At 45.4% G+C, this 13,777-nt stretch overlaps 1 protein-coding gene across 1 annotated transcript; it reads right to left on the reverse strand.

The window, feature by feature from the left end:
- Positions 1-675: 675 nt before the first annotated feature.
- Positions 676-13,770, reverse strand: sin3b (SIN3 transcription regulator family member B). The gene is made up of 19 exons (XM_068743285.1): positions 13,657-13,770; positions 12,451-12,557; positions 12,065-12,218; positions 10,839-11,201; positions 9,849-10,004; positions 8,605-8,733; positions 7,869-7,958; positions 7,586-7,704; positions 7,081-7,294; positions 6,632-6,748; positions 6,200-6,438; positions 5,707-5,890; positions 4,483-5,353; positions 3,305-3,474; positions 3,036-3,209; positions 1,783-1,875; positions 1,582-1,676; positions 1,074-1,272; positions 676-912 (listed from the first exon to the last, which is right to left on the reverse strand). The coding sequence occupies exons 1-19, from the start codon at positions 13,768-13,770 to the stop codon at positions 676-678; spliced, it is 3,825 nt and encodes a 1,274-aa protein (XP_068599386.1).
- Between the last annotated feature and the right edge of the window lie 7 nt (positions 13,771-13,777).

Below are 13,777 nucleotides of genomic sequence, written 5' to 3' on the forward strand. Positions count from 1 at the left end.
AGTAATAATGCATTTACTAGAGTTGTACAGCCTTGTACTAGGCATACAAACAAAATGAGGGGCAGAAGACACATACACACACACACACACACACACGTTTTATCATTTTCTCTCCATATAAACACACAGAAACCAACCAACAGAAGGCTCTCTGGCTTTAGATGCTAAAAACTACGCGCGACATAAAAAATGAAAAAGAATCAGACATTCACATTTCTTAAACAAATTCTGTGATCTCGAAACCGCTCACCTGATCAACCACCTTTGTCCATCGGACTTCTGTTAGTGTCACCAGAGAAGCCGAACTGATGATGCTCCCACTTGTGCCGTCGTGTCCATCTCAAGCGATCGGTGAGAGCGGAGCTCACCGATTACTTAATGCCTGTGTGGGCCCGCCCTTCCCCACATCGTCACTCGCTGTGCACCCACTCACCCACCCACCGACCCACTGCTCACTGGAGCAAACAGTCCAGAGTCTGCACTTTGTTTCTGACAGTTTCTTCATCAATGGGTGGAAGTGAATGAGTGAAGGCGCCACGGAAGAAGGTGGAGAAGTGGGACTGCAGCTGTCTGCCTGCGTTGCGTTTAGTGTATGAATGTACTTGAAGTCCATGCATTTACTTATGTGTGTATGCTGTACATCCATCTCCACGGGGGGTTGGGGGGGGGGGGGCTCTACGGCGAGGCTGGGGCTTTGCTACTGCTGTAATGAACTTGGTATCGGTTCACCATCTGCCCTTTCACCTCAGCCGACAAGCAGGTCGTCTTGCAGGGGATCATGTCCTCTTCCTCCTCGCCCATTAGCCAGTTCTGCACCGAGTGTTCGGCCGACGCTGCGACATGATTGGCCAGCCAGCCCTGGTGCCACTTGTTAAATCGTTCATGCTGGCTTGCTGCCACTCTGTGCTGTGACTTTGGAGCAAGAGGGGGGGGGGGGGGGGAAGAAACCGTTAGAGCTCCGCCCAAACAGGATGTAACAAGCAGAAAGTGGAAGGTTGTGACGCACGTTCTCACACAGATTCTCCACATCGCATCAGCGACTTTCTCAACACTAGAGGGAACTCACGACATACCTTCCTGGCTTTGACCAGCGCTCCTCTGCGGTACATGTAATCCTCAGAGTTCATTACAAACACCATCTTGTGAGTGTTCAGTTTAAATCGACAGTCCAGACTCCCAGCATTCTCCACTCCCAGCTGGCGGTGCCATTCTCGTCTGCAGCGCATCGCTTCCACTTGACGCACCTGCCATCGGCGGAAACGACGGAGGTTTCTGGAAGATACGTAGTTAACATGTTTAGAGCTTAACATGTACGGATGTATGAACATGGCAACTGGAATACAGTATTGATCTGACATATATTCGGACTACATGATTTGTTGGAATACAAATGTTACTTTGGCAGGATCACTAAATCAGTCACCTGATCAAAATAATCCACATTCAAACAGGATTACTTCAGGTTCAAAATACATGTAGAATAAAACCAGATCACATATGTGGACTCATATTGTGCTGATGCTATTCCTAACAGATGTCCTGCTTGAAGTGATTAAAATAATAACATTTAAAACAGTTTACCTGGGCAGAAATATGGGTTTAAAGAAGTAGCCCTCTGCTTGAGAACACAGGCTGGATTCTGTTCCTACAAACTGTTCCATGTAGCTCGACAGACACTGGGAGGGGAGGGGAGGGGGCGGGGGGGGACATTTCACCAAGTCATGTTATTTATTTCAAAGGGTCTGTCGACATGTGTGAGGAGCATGTCAATGTGTGCTTTACCTGTACATCTAACGGGTCATCAGCCTGGGCCTCCTCGGTGTCCAGCAGCTCGACGGCCATCGTCACATGACCCTTGGTTTGGATAAACATCACCTGATGACACAGAACGTAAAATAGTTCAAGTAAACCAAAGAAAGTCGACTCACTGCAGCCGAATGAGAACTCATAATAAGGCTCAATCTAAATGTTTCCATTGTTGATCACCTTCGTGATTTTTAATTGGGATTCAAGCAGAACGAAAACTGAGGTTTTCTTTCGCAGCAGAAATGAAAATGTCAAAGATTCCATTCCAGTGTTAGAATGCAAGTTCGTGCTAATTACTGAAACGCTGAATTTGACTACATGCAACAATCACTTTTGTTTTACAGACGAGTAGCTTTGTATTTTTATCTGCTGGTACTTCATTATTCTGTGTTGACAGACTCTTGCTCATGTGTAACCGACCAGGTAGTGTCGGAGTGAGACACAGTGAGACAGACAGAGGCCGTCTCGCTGACAGACAGACAGACAGACAGAGGCTTTAGAGTCAAATTTACAGATCAAATCGCTTTCGAGCAACAATCAGTCCAAGAAAACAAAAAACAAACAAACAAAAAACTTGGCAAGATTTAATTGCGAGGATGAAAACGCGTCTATCCCTCATTCACATTCGTACAAGTGAGATTAGAATCGCTGCTAGACAACTGGTGTCACGTCCACATACATAAGTCAACTAATTACATTTGTAGTACCAAGACATAAACACATAAAGAATGAATGATCAGGTTCAATTGTAACAGGAAGCTGCTCTCTGACCATTATCCTTAAGAGCTCCGGTAGTGACGGGTTTCGCTTGCACATCACGCATTTAGGCGGCCGCAAATGGAGAAGAAACCCAGAAAGCCCTGCAGTATCACCATTGGTAAAGGCCAACTATCCAACGAGAGGTTCCACATCAATGACAAGCCGATAGCAACGATACAGGAGAAGCCCTTCAAAAGCCTTGGTCATCGGTACAGCGCGGAACTCAAAGACGCCGATCAAGCGGAACAGCTCGAGCAGGAGACCATTACTAGCCTCAGGCAAGTCAACAACACTGCTCTCCCAGGGAGGTGAGGTGTAGGTGAGGAAGTGGCTCGAAAGCAAGGCTCATAATGACTCTCACAGAATGCTGGGATCTTTTGTTTGAGGCTCTGCTCTCACCCAAGCTACAGGGAGAAAATGGATGCCAGCTAAAGCAGTGCATTCCCACAACATCCGGGCCATGTGTTCACCTTGAAGCAGTTCTCCTCAGCCATAACTCTCTCAGCCTTCCACTGGTAGCTGGTCTCCCATGCTGCTCTGACACACTGCGACGACAGATTTCCGCCCGCCGCCCCCCTCTTCCTCTCAGCCAGGTAAAGATCAACCACTTGCAGGCACACCTCGTCACTCACGAGGTGCTGCAGCTGAAATTAAAGCGAGAGCCGATTAGAACAAGGGTAAATGCGCGTGCGTTTGTGCTCCGGCAGCAGGCCTCGGTAGAACGGGGAACTTTGCCTACCTGTCGAATGATGTTGTGGATAACCTTGTCTATGGTAAAACCGATGTAGGCGTGGATGGTGAACATCTCCCTCAGTGTGTCCTCGTACTGAGCAGAGTCCAGGTTGCCATCCAGCAGGCTGCGCACCATATCCAGGAAGGCTGGGTAGTACTCCTCCAACTCCACCTCACCTGCGGGAGGCAAAGGGGCGTGGCCTCTGTTAGAGCCCAGTGGGGAGAGGCAGTGGCGGCTTGTATTTCGACACCCTGACTTTCACCCCGACCTTGAGCAACTTCAGTTCAAAAGCTATTTCAGAGAAGAAACTAAAACTAATCATCATCAAAGACGACCACTGAAACGTTTCTTAATTAGCAGCTCAACAGTGCACTGAAATACACTGAAATTTCGTTAGGCTACAATTAGACAATGAACAGAATTGTGTTAAATCTTCTGCCAGGACTTCTCGTTTTAGAGCTAATCCGCTCGCCTCCTCTCTCCCGATACAGGAAACGCACGATGCGCATCATCAATTCACTTTCACTACTGAGCCAAAAACAGTTTATGTGAGAAGTAGGCAATGCAGAAAAAAGAAAATCTTGCTTCATTTTTCATCAGCACTGCCCAGTTTGAGTTTGATCTGAGTTTGGAGAGACGCCCCCCCCCCCCCCCTCCCCCCAATCTGCAGGAGCCACAGAGAGGCTCTCCGACTCCTTCACTCTTACTCAGCAGGGAGCAGGCAGCTTTATTCATAACGATACAACGGCAGTGAGACGTCGTCAAAATGTTCTGGTAATTAAACCTGCTGTCGTGTATTGATATAGAAGCTATTTATTAAACAAAAATGACATGTTTAATGTTTAATCTCGTTGTACGACGTAATTACAATAAAAGATCTCCATTTCTGTGTGACCGAAGCCGTTTAACTGAGACTTTGCTGATTTCCTCCGGTCTCACAGTAAATGACATTTCGCTTGCTTTGGAGCATTGCACAGACTCAACTAGACGTTTAATGATATCATTCAGGTCAATCTCTTTGTGATTAAGGATGCGCCGGTACCCGTTTTTTGCCGGCGTAATTACATTTGTGCACTCTCCTTTAAAACTAACGCCTCTGCGAGCTAATATGAATATTACAGCTGAAGGATGTAGAAAGCAAAACAACCCAGGAGGTCCCAGTACGGGACAGCAGCTGGACTTACTGGGCTGTTTGAGGCGGAGCTCCATCGCGAGGTCACATGCTTTTTCTCTTCTCCCCTCCGCCATCAGAAGCCTCTCCCTGCTCTGTTCGGCTCGGTGTTCCAGCAGCTGGCGCTCCGCCTGCTGGTAAACCCTCAGCAGTCGAGAACACAGCGTCTGATGCAGCCGCAGGAAGAAATACCAGTTGTTGTTGGCAAAGAAAAGATTGTAGACGCCGTCCAGGTCCTTCTGGTGCTCCGCTTCTGGGTCACGCAGGTCCACCTTCTCCGCGATTGTACCTGGACCCGTTTCCACAGATGCAAATCCAGGAGTGGGCAAGGCGGCCCCCAAAGGCTGGTTCATGCTACTGGATGTGATGGAGACTTCCATGTCTGCCGGTTGGAAGGGGCTGCAGCGCCGCCTTCTGGAATCTCCGTTGAGCTGCTGCTGGGGTTGGGGCTGGGATTGGGATTGGGATTGGGGAGGCGGGGTTTGAGGCCGACTACCTGAGGCTGCTGCTGTTCCTAATGCAATATTAGAATTACCGTTTCCTCCTCCTAGTGCTGCTGCCGTCGCCACTACCACTCCTCTTTCGCCACCCTCCTCCGGTTCTGCCTCCTCATCTGTCCATTCTTCAGTATCGCTGAGCTCGCCGCGTCGTGAAAAGAACACGTCGGGGACAAAGTGCTGGATGATGCGTTTGATGTGGTCCTTGTCATCTTTGTGGATGGTGGGCTGACGTTTGACATGGTAGATGATGAGCGAGGCGGCGTCCTCCAGGACTTGTTTGTCCTCGTAGGTAAACACCATGTGAGGCTCGCTGGGCGAAGCTGAACCAGAGTCATTTCGACTCTGTGGGCCGACGCCGCCCTCTTCTGTGCTCTGCTCCTGTCGCTGAGACGCACAGGAAAGCAGAGATAAATGCAGGAAACAGACACGCGGTGACACTTCAGCAGCTTGAATACGCACTGGTCCTCTCAGAGGATATTGCCATCAGAGATATGTTTTAAGGGGAAGAAAAAACCCTTTTGCTCCGTCACCAGCACTACACAAAAGAAAAATATAAGCACATCTACAAGGAAATTAAACTCAAGATGGTTTTTGCTTGCTTGTACTGGTGTTTCTCGCGAGGGCTACAAGGTCAAGAAATTCATCTTTCTGATTCTGAGTTGAGTTTACATTAACTCGCCACATCTATTTAATCTGTGAACGCCCTGGTGGCAGGACGACACAAAAAATACTTTTACCTCGTCATAGACACTCTCAATCTCATTGAGAAGACTCTTCGAACGGAGGGCCTTCATGTCATTCTGTTTGAAGTTGACTCCTTGGTGGTCAAGGGACTTCAGGTAAGCCTTCTCGTACTGCTCTCTCCATATCTTATTGAATCCCTGCTGGGCCTCTCTCCATTCGTCCTCCTTTGCTTTCAACCTGAAGGGAGAGACAACACATTCAATACACACATTTCAAATGCATATATAAATTATGCTTACTTCTCCGTTTATAAGTCAGTTGGCAGTTTTTATGGATATGTGGAAGATAACTCTCTTTCCTTTCTTATGTGAAAGCTTGCTACTTGCAAAAACGCACACTGCTTGTGCAAAGAACACTAAATATACAAAGAGCTATTAAAGTTTTGCTGGCATGGTTTGCCTTCAGACAAGTCCTGCAAAGATCAGCGATACAGGGATCTTAAAGCGCCTGCTCGTAAAATTTATGCAATTAAAAGTCAGAACTAACCTTTTTAGGACGACAGGTACAGCAGTAGCAGGACTCCTCTTCAGCCCGTCAATGATCTCCGGAGCTTTGTCACCATAGATGCGATACACAGCACGCCGCTGGATGACCTCGGACGTGCCGCCCAGGCAGTCGTCTAGTCTGAATCGCTCTTGGTCCTCTGGCGACAGACGGGAGAGCTTCTTCTGGATGCTCTCCAGCACCCTGATGGTGGCCAGGTTCGTCTCAAGAACCACATCCAACTAGAGGTTACAGACACAGAGCTTTAACAAAGAGCCCATGAACTAAAATAGAGCAGCAACAGATCATTACAGCCACTCTGACAGGGACACAAAGTAATAAAATAAAATAAAACCAAACAAACGAGAACTTGTAGCGTTTTTCAGACCTCTCGGCTCTACGAGAAAAGTAAATGGAATCCTTGTTGGGATGTACCTCAAATCTTTCATCCTCACAGCGATGCAGCTGTTCTTCATAAGGGGTCTTCTTTGAGCTGACAAAGGTGGAGTCCTCTGACCAAGAGGGGAATGACACCCAGGTGTCATTAAGGACCTACACAAACACACACACAGAGGTAAAGCTGTTATGCTTTCCTTAAGAATACATTTTGTGGTTATACAATATCTATCTATCTCTCTATATATCCATCCATCTATCTATCTATCCCAGAAAACAGCAGCGTAGAAAAAAAAGGCAAGGAAGAAAATGGTTAACATATTTACACGGACATTACAATGCATAGTTAAATCTTTTAAACATGCTGCTTTGATATGTTTTATGAAAATGGACTTTCACTAAAAATCAATGTTTAACACACAATGGGAAATAAAAGCAAAAGGAAACAAACACTAATGAAACCCTCAGGAACAGTAAAGCAGGTTTACCTCCTTGCAGAGGACCGTGCGTCCACTGCATTTAGGCTGCTGGTAAGTCTTGGGAAGTGCTCTGTAGCTGGACCCAAGGCGCTTGCAGGAAGCATAATCCACTTCCCTGCCCCCTCCCCCCTCCATGTAGCGATCTGACAGCCCTGACACAGCATGAGAGAGCTCTTTGTCTCCCAGAAATGACTTGAACTGCGTGTAGAGTTCAGGAAACTTGCTGCAAAGGGACGGATCAAATCAGGAATGAAATGAAATCAGGAGAAAAATAGTTGACCAAAAACACTGACCAAGAAATCCCACCCATAAGAATCTAATAGGAATAGTTATCTGCATTACATTCTGTATATAATGGTCATATCAGTACTATCGGTGTATACTTTCAACAGTCTCGAGATTTAATCGTACGTCACTATTTCGCTTTAAACCTCTTGTAGCCGGTATATTTTCCACATGCGTCTCAATGTCGGTAGGTTCAGCCAACCATTTAAATAACTTTCTCTTTGCTCACCCAAGGAAAGGAGTGACTAGCTGCAGCAGTTCTGCTCCAGAAACAACTTCCTGGTTGAACAAGGCGATGCAGCGCAGGAAGTTCTCGTATACTTCCTGGCTTTTAAACAGCCGACGAACCTGACGAAATGAGAGATGACAGACCAGTTCAATTATAAACAAGACATTATAACGCATAACAAAACAGCAATGGTTGGAAGACTCAAAAGGAAACGCATGAAAGGGTCAAAGCAGTGTGGCCCAAGGATGAAGGATATACACTGGTACGGAAAAAGATTCCTCACCTTATCAAAGAAGGAAAATTCTCGCAAGACTCCATGTTTGCCCACTGAAGCCAATGACTGATCTTTGGTACAAGAATACTTCATTTTTTTCTGAAACGGGTAGAAAAAAAAACAAATCCTTCATAATCTGTAACTTAAAATGAGTTATTACATTTGGAGCAAGGCTGTTTTGGGATCGAGGTACTTTGGAGGTCAAGGGCGTGTATAAGTCAGGGTTGCACATCACGTTTTTTGGTCCAGTTCTCAAAGGAGTAATTGAAGGTATTGCTCGGCGCTCCCCTCCTTTACTGCACAAAGCAGACGTTTTAGGTGGCTGCAATCACTTGTAGCTCCTTGAATGGCAGGTAAAAGCTTCCACAGTTCTATAGTCTCCTTCCTCCATGAAGACAACCCAATACTGCAAATGTTCCCTTGTTTAACACAGATATTATTCTCACCCTCCTTCTCTTCTTTAATTGCCATGATCATTTTCACACACCCCCCCCCCTGCTCCCATTGTGTAAATAAAAGCTTAGGATCATGTGATCAGCTGATTTAACGAAGATTAAATGTATGGGTGTTAAACTGAATTAACAAAAAATGGAATCCCCGATTACCACCATCTCACAAAAAACAAAAAAACATTGTGGCACGCAAAAGCACTTCTTTTGTGTCATTCATGTTGTGCATTTTTTTATTTGGATCACACATGTGTTATGTACACCCCTGATATAGTTCATTTAAATTGAGAACTTACCTTGAGTAGTGGGGACATGTGCTGCAGGAGAATGGGTCGAGGCCTCTTTTTGATTTGTTTGGTTATAGGGTCATCGTCCTCTGGTCTTTTCAGCATCTCTTTCCCCCCCGTCAGAGAGCTCCCTGTGAACTATAAATAAGAAAGTACATAATTAAAACTATATGGAAAGAATGTGAAGGAGAAATGCACCGTGTGCTAAGAGCAGCATAGCTGTACTCTTACACTGTTTTTTTTTTTTCATTTCTAAATCCCCATGGAAATTCATTCCACGTCTTAGGGGAGCACACACCAGCATTGCCCATAGAATGAAAACTTCTATTAGTCATGTGAAAATGCCTCATAGGCTGGTCTGATAGTTAAGATCACCTACTCCTACCCAGAGGGGCCGAGTCACACAGCCGATACCGTTCTTTAAAACTTCAATGAAATTACTGAACTAATGTTTTAGATTTTTACTTATTGAAGAAACCTTATGGCCGCACAACAGACATGGTTGGCATGCAGCAGTAGCATAAAAATAAACGTGTTATAACAATTCAGCTGGGATTGGTGTTTACATAAATCTTGGAATACTAAAAGACAAACAGGCAGGATGTGTTGATACAGGTCATTTACTGACTTGTGTAACCATTTTGACGGGTAATACTTCTGCCAAGTCGATGTTTTTGGAGGCTTGGGTTTGTCCGTTTGTCTGTCAGCTTGATTACACAAAAACTACTTGATGGATTTTCATGAAACTTGGTGAGAGGGTTGGGCAGGGAGAGAGAGCACACGTCACATTGGAATGGATCCAAATAAAGGAGCAGAGCCAGGAATCTGCTTTTTCTTAATTATCACTTTAACATTGCGAGATAGAGATGTTTTTTCAACACTTCCACCTATTGTGCATAAACTAACAGATGGGTTTGGATGAACCTTGGTCGAGGGGTTGAGCATGTAGCAGGGAAAAATCCATAAACTTTTGCAGAGGATCTGCATGAAGTCAGGAATTTTTTTAACTTCTTCATTTGAACACTGTAAGATAGGTTTCTATTTTTCTTGGAGTACTCTCAGTAATGGTACCGAAGCGATTCCACAAACTAGGGGTAGGTTTGCAAAGTCAAGAAGCCCTACTATGAGGTTCAAGCTTTTTGTCAAATATTGCTTTTAGATGGAATGCTATAATGGCATAACTGGGCCGTCTTCATCGATGTTTGCTTTCCGAGTGCCGTCTAGATTGAAATTACAACATGGTTTATACTGACCAGTGATCTCTTTGCATCAGGTAAGAACTGTCCGAACTCAGAGAGGAGGTCTTCTTGCCCCTTGAAAAGACTGGCAACTTTAGAAAACACTTCATCTTCAGTCATTCCACTGCTGCCTCGGCTGCCTCGACTCTCCTTCACCTCAAGTTGTTCCTTCTGAGGGGCGGTAGGTGGGAAAATGGAGGGCAGGTGAAAAGAATCAGATGTTAAACAACATTTTGGGAGTATTTCTCATTTTAATAACCTCCTGTGATAAAGTGAATTCTAATGAATAAAACTTTGGTGAGTGAGCAGGATTAACACTTGAAAAGCAGACAGCTGAACTGTGTTAAACGCAGCATCCGGGGACACCGTGAGACAGAGGCTACAAGTCCAGAGGACATTGGGAGAGGCATGATGGGAAAATAAAAAGTGTGGTCAAGCAAGAGGCTGGACAAAAGTAAATTATAGACTGGCTTTTAGTGGTTGGAGTGGGCTTAGCTAAATTAAAAGTATGACTGACAAATGAAGAGAATGAATTCTTGCTATTTGGCCAGTGAAAAATATTAGTTGACTTGCAAAATTTACGGATTCAAAGAGTTTATCCATAAGCAGAGACGGTTAATTTTGTCAAGTAGGACGTTACAGTCAGGAGACTCGTAGCATCTCTCTTCTGGTTTAGGGTGGCGCAGCTTTACAAGCCACTGCTCTGATTGGAGAGAAACATTCCTGCATACTTTTGACTGCCAAAAAATGTCTGAGCATGAACATTAAGTCCATTTACATTAGGACCTTTGTTTTTTTTTTCACATTTCAAAATACCAAAAAGACATTCACAAAGAACTCACTAAGATATCAGTATTGCAAGTCCTCTGCTTTGCTCAAATTAAACAAAAACATTTAACGCGAGCTAAGGTACTTTGACTAAAACTCAGTGACTCCGCTGCTGATATTTTACTCTAATATGCAGCTAAAAAGTTATTCAAATGGACAATTTCATCAGCACAGTACCTGATACGTGTGAAGAATCTCTAGGAAGGCTCTGTAGATCTCAGGGTGGTCCAGGAAACGGTTTTTGATCTTGTTAACATAACTGATAGCACTGTCAAATTCCACGGGGCTCGTCTCTGGGGCAGGCGGGGACACAGAAGAGGTGGTTGCCTGATTCTGGCTTTCTCTACTAGTCAGGGGAAGAGACAGCCTGCTGGGAGGCTGCGGAGGTCCTGCAGGGGTTGATGAAGATGGAGGTTCTGATGAAGGTTTGACTTCACTGGTCTGGGCAGGTCCAGCTTCGATTCGCCCAGCAGAGGCACTACCTGAGTTCGTGGTCACTGTAGAGGTGGTGAGATTCTTCCCCAGCTGGCCTGGAGACACCTGGAGAGATTAAAAACAGTGAGAAGAAGTTGAGCTGGATGCTTAGAGGTAGAGCTTAATCTTCCTCATGCCGTTTCATTCTCAAACACCTTCACTCAGAACAAAAGGCGCATGCAATGTGGCAGGGTATCGGCAAACAGGTGAGAAAATAATTGTTCATTAACTGTAAAACTTTTACATCATTGGATGTTGACTTGGAAACATCACACAGTCCAAGAACAAGGTGATTGAATATATTTTTTTTTCTACTGTTTTGCATTTGGAATCGATCCCTCGTTCATGATTCTAAAGTCTGATGCCCCAAAATAAATGATTGTGATTTTGTGTCTTCACTGAGAGGATCCTCAAGTTTAATTCTTTAGGCTAGAAATAAACAACATGATGAACTGATTAAAAACAACATTAAGTAACACACATACACACATTCTGAAACTCAAACTAAGCCAACAAAGAGAATGAGCTGTAAAATAAATAAGATGATGGTTCCGGACGCAGCGTATATTTGAAGTGAAACAAATCGACTTTCCGCAGCATCTGCCGCACTTCAGTAAAATCGCACCAGTGTTCAGTAAAGCTTCAATCCGAGAACATTTTACTGAATATTATGTTAAATGAAAAACAGATTTTGAGGAACAATATCCTTGAAAGTGAAACGAATTTAAAAAGTGACACCCCCGCAGCTGAAATTAATTAGATCATTAATCAGATCACAAATCTGGTGGTTTTCCTAAGGAACAGCTGAAACGTGGAAAATGTTACAAAGGGAATAAAATTCATACAAAACCTAACTTGTTGTGAACAGAGATGAGTACAGCGCTGGTTGTGACAGCGTACCATCTTCACCTGTAAAGTGAGCATCTCACCTGTGTGGCGAACGGAGACTGGAGGAAGGCCACTCCATTCTTGGGGACCTCTATCCTGTAGCCGGGCGGCAGGAAAGCATTGAAGCCCAGGACCAGGTCGGGGTGTCCATGGAAAAGTTGTGAAACACGGTTTATGACCCCGGGTGTGTCGATGCTGTTCAGGAGAAATTAATTTCAATAATTAGAGTTGTGAATGACCCAGATACACGACTTACTTCTAACCTAAAAGATAATATTCATTGTATTCGTTAATTAGAGTTGGATTTGCAATGCTTTTCTTTATGTCCATAATCTAATTCCACACACACACACACCATCGTCCTCTTTTGAGAGGCTACATTAAAACAAACATCCAGCTGATAAGAAGCAACTTTTAGCATCAATACCTCTGGGATTTGAACTCCTTCATGATGTCTAGAAACTTGTTGTATATGCCAGGGTCATTTGCAAAACGAATTTTGACTTGGTCCAGATATGACAAAGCATCTTCAACCTAAGAACACAGAGAGAGAGAGAAAGAGAGAGAGGGGGGGGGGGGGGGGGGGGGCAATCATCAATGCACCACAAAGCACAATCAATCTCACAGGGACCCCCCCCCAGAGAGGCTTTTTGGCAAACATGCTGAATTTCACAATGATCTTTTACCGTGTAAAGTCACAAACCACGTTAAACCGGACCGTCTCTCTCAGGAACTGCGGATCGTTGCCAGAACGACAATCACATTTCAGCGGCATCAACAAAGCGAAACATGTTCGCGTCAAACGCGAAAAAAGAGATACAAGTTTATATAAAACATCTTACAGGCGACGTGTGTCTCCACTGATCAAACGAACGCACTAGTTAGCCGTGCGGAGCTTTATTGTTTCAGGAAGCGATAAATAAATATATAAATAAATAAATGGGCGAATTTACAAAAAAAAAAAAAAAAAAAAAAAGCTATTGTCAGCTGGAGCTCACGTCCCCCCCCCCCCCTTACAATATTAAAAGCCTGCTTCACCGGAATAGAATGTGTGTGTGCGTGCGCGCACAAAGCATTCACCAAACAGAGCACCTCCAGAGAAAGAGGCTCGTTGGAGCTAGCGTTAGCCCAGCGAGCAGCGACAGTAACCCGAAGCACTGCGACACCTTCCCCGCAGCACCATTCGTGTTTTAATGGTCGCGGCTAGTGCCAAACCAAGAGCGTCGTTTGGGCAACGCTGGCCCGACACCGCGGCGACAAAAGGGACGCTAGGGAGCCGGCTAGCCCCGCTGACGTCCTCCACTTTGTTCGGGGGGGTGGTGGGGGGGGGATGGACGAGGAGGAACTTCGGCGCAGTCGAGGCTCGACTCCCGCAGGAGCCACGCTAAATAACAAACTAGCTCCAACTCGACCGTCGCCCCGGTGCGTGCATCAATGAACCGCAGCGCCCGAGTCCAGCCTGGCGCGTAAATGTTCGGCGGTGAATTACTTTTAACAGGCCGGCGAGCGGACGCGTTCGTCGGACGGTGCTTCCAGCGGAGCCTCGGATGATCCGACACGAATCACACGTCGAACAAAATGGTTCTGACTCTCGGGTACTTCCCCCCCCACCCCCACCCCCTTGTCCTCTTACCTTCAGCTTCTGGAAGTGCTGCTGCTGCTGCACTTGCTTTTGCGTTATAACGTAAGGCTTGTCTTGAATTTGGTTCACTTGCTTCGCGGCGCCGTGCGCCTGAATCTTCGCCATTATCCCG

Source organism: Brachionichthys hirsutus, chromosome 9, assembly GCF_040956055.1.
Source record: "Brachionichthys hirsutus isolate HB-005 chromosome 9, CSIRO-AGI_Bhir_v1, whole genome shotgun sequence".
NCBI classification, from domain to species: Eukaryota; Metazoa; Chordata; class Actinopteri; order Lophiiformes; family Brachionichthyidae; genus Brachionichthys; species Brachionichthys hirsutus.